Source organism: Petromyzon marinus, chromosome 72, assembly GCF_048934315.1.
Source record: "Petromyzon marinus isolate PM22_M1 ecotype Great Lakes invasive population chromosome 72, UKy_Petmar_22M1.pri1.0, whole genome shotgun sequence".
Lineage (NCBI taxonomy): Eukaryota > Metazoa > Chordata > Hyperoartia > Petromyzontiformes > Petromyzontidae > Petromyzon > Petromyzon marinus.
Window position 1 is genome coordinate 3,709,480 of NC_133738.1, and position 13,532 is coordinate 3,723,011.

Here is a 13,532-nt window from a genome sequence, read left to right on the forward strand (position 1 = left end):
CTCACTCAGTCAGTCACTCACACACTCACTCATTCACACACTCACACACTCAGTCACTCACTCAGTCAGTCACTCACACACTCACTCATTCACACACTCACACACTCAGTCACTCACTCAGTCAGTCACTCACACACTCAGTCACTCACTCACTCAGTCACTCACCCACACACACACTCACTCACTCACTTACACACTCACACATTCACCCACCCACTCACCCACTCACTCACCCACCCACCCACTCACTCACCCACTCACTCACTCACTCACCCACCCACCCACTCACTCACTCACCCACTCATTCACCCACTCACTCACCCACCCACTCACTCACTCACCCACTCACTCACTCACTCACCCACTCACTCACCCACCCACCCACTCACTCACCCACCCACCCACCCACCCACTCACCCACCCACTCACTCACCCACCCACCCACCCACCCACCTACCCACCCACCCACCCACTCACCCACCCACCCACCCACCCACTCACCCACCCACTCACTCACCCACCCACCCACCCACTCACCCACCCACCCACCCACTCACCCACCCACTCACTCACTCACTCACCCACTCACTCACTCACCCACTCACCCACCCACTCACTCACTCACTCACCCACCCACTCACTCACCCACCCACCCACCCACTCACCCACCCACTCACCCACCCACCCACCCACTCACCCACCCACCCACCCACTCACTCACTCACCCACCCACTCACTCACTCACTCACCCACCCACCCACCCACTCACCCACTCACCCACCCACCCACCCACCAACCCACCCACTCACCCACCCACCCACCAACCCACCCACTCACTCACTCACTCACCCACCCACCCACCCACCCACTCACTCACCCACCCACCCACTCACCCACTCACCCACCCACTCACTCACTCACTCACCCACCCACTCTCCCACTCACCCACCCCCTCACTCACTCACTCACCCACCCACCCACCCACCCACCTACCCACCCACCCACTCACTCACTCACCCACCCACTCACCCACTCACCCACCCACTCACCCACTCACCCACCCACTCACTCACTCACCCACCCACTCTCCCACTCACCCACCCCCTCACTCACTCACTCACCCACCCACCCACCCACCTACCCACCCACCCACTCACTCACTCACTCACCCACCCACTCACCCACTCACTCACCCACTCACCCACTCACCCACCCACTCACCCACTCACTCACCCACTCACCCACTCACTCACCCACCCACTCACCCACCCACCCACTCACCCACTCACCCACCCACTCACCCACTCACTCACTCACTCACCTACTCACTCACTCACTCACCCACCCACTCACTCACCCACCCACCCACTCACTCACTCACTCACCCTCTCACTCACCCACCCACTCACCCACTCACCCACCCACCCACCCACCCACTCACCCACCCACCCACCCACCCACTCACTCACCCACCCACTCACTCACCCACTCACCCACTCACTCACCCACCCACTCACCCACCCACCCACCCACTCACCCACTCACCCACCCACCCACTCACTCACTCACCCACCCACCCACCCACTCACCCACTCACTCACCCACCCACTCACTCACTCACCCACTCACCCACTCACCCACCCACTCACCCACTCACCCACCCACTCACTCACCCACCCACTCACTCACTCACCCACCCACCCACTCACTCACTCACCCACTCACCCACCCACCCACTCACTCACCCACCCACTCACCCACCCACCCACCCACCTCAATGTGTGGGCCTACACAACCCACGGTGTGAGTCTTGTGCTGGAGGTCATCCCGAGGGTATCCGATGAAGGTCACCGGACTGCTCTCTGTAGCTCCGTAGGCAATCTGTGGAGGGTGGAAGTCATCATCATCATCAGCAGCATCATCATCAGCAGCAGCATCATCAGCAGCATCAGCATCATCATCAGCAGCATCATCATCAGCAGCAGTAGTAGCAGTGTCATCATCATCAGTAGTAGTGTCATCATCATCATTAGCAGTGTCATCATCATCATCATCATCAGTAGTAGCAGTGTCATCATCATCATCAGTAGCAGTGTCATCATCATCAGCAGCATCATCATCAGCATCAGCAGCATCAGCAGCAGTAGCAGTGTCCTCATCATCATCATGATACCCATCCACTAACCCACCCACCCACTCACCCACCCACTCACCCACCCACCCACCCACTAACCCACCCACCCACTCACCCACCCACCCACCCACTCACCCACCCACCCACTCACCCACCCACCCACCCACCCACTCACCCACCCACTCACCCACCCACCCACTCACCGTGAATTCCGGTAAGTTCATTGCGTTGATGACGTTCTTGACAAGGTCTGGTGGACACGGAGAGCCGGCCATGATGCCTGAGTGACAACAACAACAACAACAATGACCACGACAACAATCACAACAACCAGCACAACAAAAACAACCACAACAACAACAACAACCACCACAACAACAACAACAATGACCACCACAACAACAATAACAACCACCACCACAACAACAACACCCACAACAACAACAACAACCACAACAACAACAACAATGACCACCACAACAACAACACCCACAACAACAACCACAACAAAAACAATCACAACAACAACAACCACCACAACAACGACCACAACAACCACAACAACAACAACCACCACAACAATCACAACAACCACCACAACAACAACCACCACAACAACAACCACAACAACACCCACAACAACAACCACCACAACAACACCCACAATAACAACCACAACAACAACAATCACAACAACAACAACCACCACAACAACGACCACAGCCACACCAATCACAACAACAACAATGACCACCACAACAACAACCACAACAACAACACCCACAACAACAACACCCACAACAACAACAACCACAACAACAATCACAACAACAACCACAACAACAATCACAACAACCACAACAACAACCACAACAACAACCACCACAACAACGACCACAGCCACACCAATCACAACAACTACCACCAAAACAACAATAACCACAACAACAACAACCACAACAACAACAATCATAACAACAATAACCACCACAACAACGACCACAGCCACACCAATCACAACAACAACAAATACCACAACAATCACAACAACACCCACAACAACCACAACAACAACAACAATCACAACAACAACCACCACAACAATCACAACAACAACAACACCCACAACAACGACCACAGCCACAACCATCACAACAACCACCACAACAACAACAACCACAACAACAACAACCAGAACAATCACAATAACAACAACAACCACAACAACCACAACAACCACATCAACAACATCAACAACAACCACAACAACAACAACCACAACAACCACAACAACAACAAAAACCACAACAACAACCACAACAACAACAACCACAACAACAACCACAACAACCACAACAACAACCACAACAACAACCACAACAACAACAACCACAACAACAGCCACAACAACAACCACAACAACAACCACAACAACAACCACTACTCACTCAGCCTGTAGCAACAACAACAACAAACACCACAACAATCACAACAACAACCACCACAACAATCACAACAACACCCACAACAACCACAACAACAACAATCACAACAACAACCACCACAACAATCACAACAACAACCACCACAACAATCACAACAACAACACCCACAACAACCACAACAACAACAACACCCACAACAACTACAACGACCACAGCCACAACCATCACAACAACCACCACAACAACAACCACAACAACCAGATCAATCACAACAACAACAACAACCACAACAACAACCACAACCACAACAACAACCACAACAACAACAACCACAACAACCACAACAACAACAACCACAACAACCACAACAACAACCACAACAACAACAACCATAACAACAACAACCAGATCAATCACAATAACAACAACAACCACAACAACCACAACAACCACAACAACAACATCTACAACAACAACAACCACAACAACAACAACCACAACAACCACAACAACAAAAACCACAACAACAACCACAACAACAACAACCACAACAACAACCACAACAACAACCACAACAACCACAACAACAACCACAACAACAACCACAACAACAACCACAACAACAACCACAACAACAACCACAACAACAACCACAACAACAACCACTACTCACTCAGCCTGTAGCAGCAACAACAACAACAAACACCACAACAATCACAAAAACAACCACCACAACAATCACAACAACACCCACAACAACCACAACAACAACAATCACAACAACAACCACCACAACAATCACAACAACAACCACCACAACAATCACAACAACAACACCCACAACAACCACAACAACAACACCCACAACAACTACAAAGACCACAGCCACAACCATCACAACAACCACCACAACAACAACCACAACAACCAGATCAATCACAACAACAACAACCACAACAACAACAACAACCACAACAACCACAACAACCACAACAACAACAACCACAAGAACAACCACAACAACAACAACCACAACAACAACAACCAGATCAATCACAATAACAACAACAACCACAACAACCACAACAACAACATCAACAACAACAACAACCACAACAACAACCACAACAACCACAACAACAACAACAACAACAACAACCACAACAACCACAACAACAACCACAACAACCACAACAACAACCACAACAACAACCATAACAACAACAACAACCACAACAACAACCACAACAACAACCACAACAACCACAACAACAACCACAACAACAACAACCACAACAACAACCACAACAACAACCACAACAACAACAACCACAACAACAACCACTACTCACTCAGCCTGTAGCAACATCAACAACAACAACAAACACCACAACAATCACAACAACACCCACAACAACCACAACAACAACAATCACAACAACAACCACCACAACAATCACAACAACAACCACCACAACAATGACAACAACAACAACACCCACAACAACCACAACAACAACAACACCCACAACAACTACAACGACCACAGCCACAACCATCACAACAACCACCACAACAACAACAACCACAACAACCAGATCAATCACAACAACAACAACCACAACAACAACAACAACCACAACAACAACCACAACAACAACCACAACAACCACAACAACAACAACCACAACAACCACAACAACCACAACAACAACATCAACAACAACAACAACCACAACAACAACCACAACAACAACAAAAACCACAACAACAACCACAACAACAACCACAACAACCACAACAACAACAACCACAACAACAACCACAACAACAACCACAACAACAACCACAACAACAACAACCACAACAACAACCACAACAACAACCACAACAACAACAACAACAAAAACCACAACAACAACCACAACAACAACAACCACAACAACCACAACAACAACCACAACAACAACCACAACAACCACAACAACAACCACAACAACAACCACAACAACAACAACAACCACAACAACAACCACAACAACAACTACTACAACAACCACAACAACAACCACAACAACAACCACAACAACAACCACAACAACAACAAAAACCACAACAACAACAACCACAACAACCACAACAACAACCACAACAACAACCACAACAACCACAACAACAACAACCACAACAACAACCACAACAACAACCACAACAACAACCACAACAACAACCACTACTCACTCAGCCTGTAGCAACAACAACAACAAACACCACAACAATCACAACAACAACCACCACAACAATCACAACAACACCCACAACAACCACAACAACAACAATCACAACAACAACCACCACAACAATCACAACAACAACCACCACAACAATCACAACAACAACAACATCCACAACAACCACAACAACAACAACACCCACAACAACTACAACGACCACAGCCACAACCATCACAACAACCACCACAACAACAACAACCACAACAACCAGATCAATCACAACAACAACCACAACAACAACCACAACAACAACAACCACAACAACAACCACAACAACAAAAATCACAACCACAACCACAACAACCACAACAACAACCACAACAACAACAACCACAACAACCACAACAACAACCACAACAACCACAACAACAACAACCACAACAACAACAACCACAACAACAACCACAACAACCACAACAACAACAACCACAACAACCACAACAACCACAACAACAACAACAACCACAACAACCACAACAACAACAACCACAACAACTACCACAACAACAACAACCACAACAACCACAACAACAACCACAACAACAACAACCACAACAACAACCACAACAACAACAACCACAACAACCACAACAACAACAACAACCACAACAACCACAACAACAACAACCACAACAACAACAACCACAACACCAACAACCACCACCACAACAACAACAACAACCACAACAACAACAACAACCACAACCACAACAACAACCACAACAACAACAACAACCACAACAACAACAACCACAACAACAACAACCACAACAACCACAACAACAACCACAACAACCACAACAACAACAACCACAACAACCACAACAACCACAACAACAACAACCACAACAACCACAACCACAACAACAACAACAACCACAACAACAACAACCACAACAACAACAACCACAACAACAACCACAACAACAACAACCACAACAACAACCACAACAACAACAACCACAACAACAACAACCACAACAACAACAACCACCACAACAACCACAACAACCACAACAACAACCACAACAACAACCACAACAACAACAAAAACCACAACAACAACCACAACAACAACAATAACCACAACAACAACCACAACAACAACAACAACCACAACAACAACAACCACAACAACAACAACCACAACAACAACCACAACAACAACAACCACAACAACCACAACAACAACCACAACAACCACAACAACAACAACCACAACAACAACCACAACAACAACAACCACAACAACAACCACAACAACAACAACCACAACAACAATAAGCACAACAACAATAAGCACAACAACAACCACAACCACAACAACAATAACCACAACAACAACAACCACAACAACAACAACCACAACAACAACCACAACAACCACAACAACAACAACAACCACAACAACCACAACAACAACAACCACAACAACCACAACAACCACAACAACAACAACCACAACAACAACAACCACAACAACAACCACAACAACAACAACCACAACAACCACAACAACAACCACAACAACAACAACCACAACAACCACAACAACAACAACCACAACAACAACCACAACAACAACCACAACAACAACCACAACAACAACAATAACCACAACAACCACAACCACAACCACAACAACAACAACCACAACAACAACCACAACAACCACAACAACAACCACAACAACCACAACAACCACAACAACAACAACAACCACAACAACCACAACAACCACAACAACAACAACCACAACAACAACCACAACAACAACCACAACAACAACCACAACAACAACAACCACAACAACAACAACAATAACCACAACAACAACAACAACAACAACAACAACAACCACAACAACAACAACCACAACAACAACCACAACAACAACCACAACAACCACAACAACAACCACAACAACCACAACAACCACAACCACAACAACCACAACAACCACAACAACAACAACAACCACAACAACCACAACAACAACAACAACCACAACAACAACAACCACAACAACCACAACAACAACAACAACCACAACAACAACCACAACAACCACAACAACCACAACAAAAACAACCACAACAACAACCACAACAACCACAACAACAACAACCACAACCACAACAACAACAACAACAACCACAACAACAACCACAACAACCACAACAACCACAACAACAACCACAACAACAACCACAACAACCACAACAACCACAACAACAACAACAACCACAACAACCACAACAACAACCACAACAACCACAACAACAACAACAACAACCACAACAACAACCACAACAACCACAACAACCACAACAACAACAACAACAACAACAACAACCACAACAACCACAACCACCACAACAACCACAACAACAACAACCACAACAACAACCACAACAACCACAACAACCACAACAACAACAACAACCACAACAACCACAACAACAACCACAACAACCACAACAACAACAACCACAACAACCACAACAACAACAACCACAACAACCACAACAACAACCACAACAACCACAACAACAACAACCAGATCAATCACAATAACACGCCACCTGCTGGGTCTGTCACGTGACCACCTCCTGGTGCACCTAGCCTGGCACAGCAGTCAACCCATGACACCTGCTGGGTCTGTCACGTGACCACCTCCCGGTGCACCTAGCCTGGCACAGCAGTCAACCCATGACACCTGCAGGGTCTGTCACGTGACCTGGTGCACCTAGCCTGGCACAGCAGCGCAACCCGTGGCACCTGTAGGGTCTGTCACGTGACCACCTCCTGGTGCACCTAGCCTGGCACAGCAGTCAACCCGTGGCACCTGCTGGGTCTGTCCCGTGAGCTCCTCGTGCACCTAGCCTGGCACAGCAGTCAACCCGTGGCACCTGCTGGGTCTGTCACATGACCTGGTGCACCTAGCCTGGCACAGCAGCGCAACCCGTGGCACCTGTAGGGTCTGTCACGTGACCTCCTCCTGGTGCACCTAGCCTGGCACAGCAGTCAACCCGTGGCACCTGTAGGGTGTGTCACGTGACCACCTCCTGGTGCACCTAGCCTGGCACAGCAGTCAACCCGTGGCACCTGTAGGGTCTGTCACGTGACCACCTCCTGGTGCACCTAGCCTGGCACAGCAGTCAACCCGTGGCACCTGCTGGGTCTGTCACGTGACCACCTCCTCATGCACCTAGCCTGGCACAGCAGCACAACCCGTGGCACCTACAGGGTCTGTCACGTAGGTGTTGTTGTAGTTGCTACGGTTATTGTTGCTATGGTTATTGTTGCTATGGTTGTTGCCTTGGTTATTGTTGCTATGGTTGCTGTTGCTATGGTTGTTGTTGTTGCTATGGTTATTGTTGCTGCAGTTGCTGTTGTTGCTATGGTTGCTGTTGTTGCTATGGTTATTGTTGATATGGTTATTGTTGATATGGTTATTGTTGCTACGGTTGCTGTTGTTGCTGTGGTTATTGTTGCTATGGTTATTGTTGCTACGGTTGTTGTTGCTATGGTTATTGTTGCTATGGTTATTGTTGCTATGGTTATTGTTGCTATGGTTATTGTTGCTATGGTTGCTGTTGTTGCTGTGGTTATTGTTGCTACGGTTGCTGTTGTTGCTGTGGTTATTGTTGCTATGGTTATTGTTGCTACGGTTGTTGTTGCTATGGTTATTGTTGCTATGGTTATTGTTGCTATGGTTATTGTTGCTATGGTTATTGTTGCTATGGTTATTGTTGCTATGGTTGCTGTTGTTGCTGTGGTTATTGTTGCTACGGTTGCTGTTGTTGCTGTGGTTATTGTTGCTATGGTTATTGTTGCTACGGTTGTTGTTGCTATGGTTATTGTTGCTATGGTTATTGTTGCTATGGTTATTGTTGCTATGGTTATTGTTGCTATGGTTATTGTTGCTATGGTTATTGTTGCCACGGTTGCTGTTGTTGCTATGGTTATTGTTGTTGCTATGGTTATTGTTGCTGTGGTTGCTGTTGTTGCTATGGTTGTTGTTGCTATGGTTATTGTTGCTATGGGTGCTGTTGTTGCTGTGGTTGTTGTTGCTATGGTTGCTGTTGTTGCTATGGTTATTGTTGCTATGGTTGCTGTTGTTGCTATGGTTATTGTTGCTATGGTTGCTGTTGTTGCTATGGTTATTGTTGCTATGGTTGCTGTTGTTGCTATGGTTATTGTTGCTATGGTTGCTGTTGTTGCTGTGGTTATTGTTGCTATGGTTGCTGTTGTTGCTGTGGTTATTGTTGCTATGGTTGCTGTTGTTGCTATGGTTATTGTTGCTACGGTTGCTGTTGTTGCTATGGTTGTTGTTGCTATGGTTGCTGTTGTTGCTATGGTTATTGCTGCTATGGTTGATGTTGTTGCTATGGTTATTGTTGCTATGGTTGCTGTTGTTGCTGTGGTTATTGTTGCTATGGTTGCTGTTGTTGCTATGGTTATTGTTGCTATGGTTGCTGTTGTTGCTATGGTTATTGTTGCTATGTTGCTGTTGTTGCTGTGTTATTGTTGCTATGGTTGCTGTTGTTGTTATGGTTATTGTTGCTATGGTTATTGTTGCTATGGTTGCTGTTGTTGCTATGGTTATTGTTGTTACGGTTGCTGTTGTTGCTATGGTGATTGTTGCTATGGTTGTTGTTGCTATGGTTACTATTGCTGCTATGGTTGTTGTTGCTATGGTTACTATTGTTGCTATGGTTATTGTTGCTACGGTTGCTGTTGTTGCTATGGTTATTGTTGATATGGTTATTGTTGCTATGGTTATGGTTGCTATGGTTGCTGTTGTTGCTATGGTTGCTGTTGCTATGGTTGCTGTTGCTATGGTTATGGTTGCTATGGTTACTGTTGTTGCTATGGTTGTTGATGTTGTCGGTACCTGTGGTGAGTGAGGTGAGATCGTAGGAGGAGAAGTCTGGTTGCTGGAGCATGTCCACGTACATGGTGGGAGTGCCGTAGATCACCGTACACCTGCAGACACACACACAGTGTACACACACACAGTGTACACACAGTGTACACACAGTGTACACACACACAGTGTACACACACACACAGTGTACACACAGTGTACACACACACAGTGTACACAGTGTACACACACACACAGTGTACACACACACAGTGTACACACACACAGTGTACACACACACAGTGTACACAGTGTACACACAGTGTACACACACAGTGTACACACAGTGTACACACACACAGTGTACACACACAGTGTACACACAGTGTACACACACAGTGTACACACACACACACAGTGTACACACAGTGTACACATACACACAGTGTACACACACACAGTGTACACACACAGACACACACACACAGTGTACACACACACACAGACACACAGTGTACACACACACACACAGTGTACACACAGTGTACACACACACAGTGTACACACACAGTGAACACACACACACTGAACACACACACACAACAACAACCGCCATTCGCCACTAAATGAACATCCCTGTCGCACCCCAAGGTGTACAGGGAATGGCTCCGACTCCCGGCCACGTAGTTTTACCCGGGCCCGCTCACCATCATGAAGGTCCTTAATGATCGTGAGCAGAGGGTCAGGTACTCCAAAAGCACGAAGAACAACCCAGAGCCAAGGCCTACTGATGGTATCATAGGCCTTGACCAGGTCAATAAAGCAGAGACGTAGGTCTTGTTGAAATTCCCCACACCTCTGCTGTAGCAGACGGACGGGCAGTCGCAGAATCGCAGAGGGTGTGGTGAGTGGTGCGGTGAGTGGTGCGGTGAGTGGCGAGTGGTGAGTGTGGTGAGTGTGGTGAGCACCTCTCCGTGCCCACGGCCTTGAGGGTGGCACGGGAGTCGTATCCAACAGAGGGCAGAACCAGGCAGCCTGCGTAGGCCACAGCCACCATGATGCCACCCACACAGCCGAAGCAATGGTAGAGGGGTACGGGGAGAGCGATGCGGAGATCCTGATACCACCACCACCACCGACAACAACAACAACCACAACAACAATCAGTGCTGAGTCTATGGGTGATGGTGCTGAGTCTATGGGTGGCAGAGCTGAGTCTATGGGTGGCAGTGCTGATTCTATGGCAGTGCTGAGTCTATGGGTGGCATTGCTGAGTCTCTGGGTGACAGTGCTGAGTCTATGGGTGGCATTGCTGAGTCTATGGGTGACAGTGCTGAGTCTATTAGTGGCAGTGCTGAGTCTATGGGTGACAGTGTTGAGTCCATGGGTGACGGTGCTGAGTCTATGGGTGACAGTGCTGAGTCTATGGGTGACAGTGCTGAGTCTATGAGTGACAGTGCTGAGTCTATGGGTGACAGTGCTGAGTCTATGGGTGACAGTGCTGAGTCTATGGGTGACAGTGCTGAGTCTATGGGTGGCAGTGCTGAGTCTACGGGTGACAGTGCTGAGTCTACGGGTGGCAGTGCTGAGTCTATGGGTGACAGTGCTGAGTCTATGGGTGGCAGTGCTGAGTCTATGGGTGACAGTGCTGAGTCTATGGGTGGCAGTGCTGAGTCTATGGGTGACAGTGCTGAGTCTATGGGTGGCAGTGCTGAGTCTATGACAGTGCTGAGTCTATGGGTGACAGTGCTGAGTCTATGGGTGACAGTGCTGAGTCTTTGGGTGACAGTGCTGAGTCTATGAGTGACAGTGCTGAGTCTATGGGTGACAATGTTGAGTCTATGGGTGACAGTGCTGAGTCTATGGGTGACAGTGCTGAGTCTTTGGGTGACAGTGCTGAGTCTATGGGTGACAGTGCTGAGTCTTTGGGTGACAGTGCTGAGTCTATGGGTGGCAGTGCTGAGTCTATGACAGTGCTGAGTCTATGGGTGACAGTGCTGAGTCTATGGGTGACAGTGCTGAGTCTATGGGTGACAGTGCTGAGTCTATGGGTGACAGTGCTGAGTCTATGGGTGACAGTGCTGAGTCTTTGGGTGACAGTGCTGAGTCTATGGGTGACAGTGCTGAGTCTATGGGTGACAATGTTGAGTCTATGGGTGACAGTGCTGAGTCTATGGGTGACAGTGCTGAGTCTTTGGGTGACAGTGCTGAGTCTATGGGTGACAGTGCTGAGTCTATGGGTGACGGTGCTGAGTCTATGGGTGACAGTGCTGAGTCTATGGGTGACAGTGCTGAGTCTATGGGTGACAGTGCTGAGTCTATGGGTGGCAGTGCTGAGTCTATGGGTGACAGTGCTGAGTCTATGGGTGACAGTGCTGAGTCTACGGGTCTCAGTGCTGAGTCTAGGGGTGACAGTGCTGAGTCTATGACAGTGCTGAGTCTATGGGTGGCAGTGCTGAGTCTATGGGTAGTAGTGCTGAGTCTATGGGTGACAGTGCTGAGTCTATGGGTGGCAGTGCTGAGTCTATGGGTGACAGCGCTGAGTCTATGGGTGACAGTGCTGAGTCTATGGGTGACAGTGCTGAGTCTATGGGTGGCAGTGCTGAGTCTATGGGTGGCAGTGCTGACTCTATGGCAGTGCTGAGTCTATGGGTGACAGTGCTGAGTCTATGGGTGACAGTGCTGAGTCTATGGGTGGCAGTGCTGAGTCTATGACAGTGCTGAGTCTTTGGGTGACAGTGCTGAGTCTATGGGTGACAGTGCTGAGTCTATGGGTGACAGTGCTG

At 47.9% G+C, this 13,532-nt stretch overlaps 1 protein-coding gene across 2 annotated transcripts in view; it reads right to left on the minus strand.

The window, feature by feature from the left end:
* LOC142906923 (medium-chain acyl-CoA ligase ACSF2, mitochondrial-like) overlaps positions 1–13,532 on the minus strand; it is a 78,649-nt gene that overhangs the window by 24,994 nt on the left and 40,123 nt on the right. For both annotated transcript variants that reach the window (XM_076055668.1, XM_076055669.1), the window contains exons 7-10: positions 11,715–11,863; positions 10,774–10,865; positions 2,338–2,414; positions 1,774–1,881 (exon numbers count right to left, since the gene is read on the minus strand). In XM_076055668.1, coding sequence (XP_075911783.1) covers positions 1,774–1,881; positions 2,338–2,414; positions 10,774–10,865; positions 11,715–11,863 — 426 coding nt within the window. The remainder of the gene's footprint in view (positions 1–1,773; positions 1,882–2,337; positions 2,415–10,773; positions 10,866–11,714; positions 11,864–13,532) is intronic.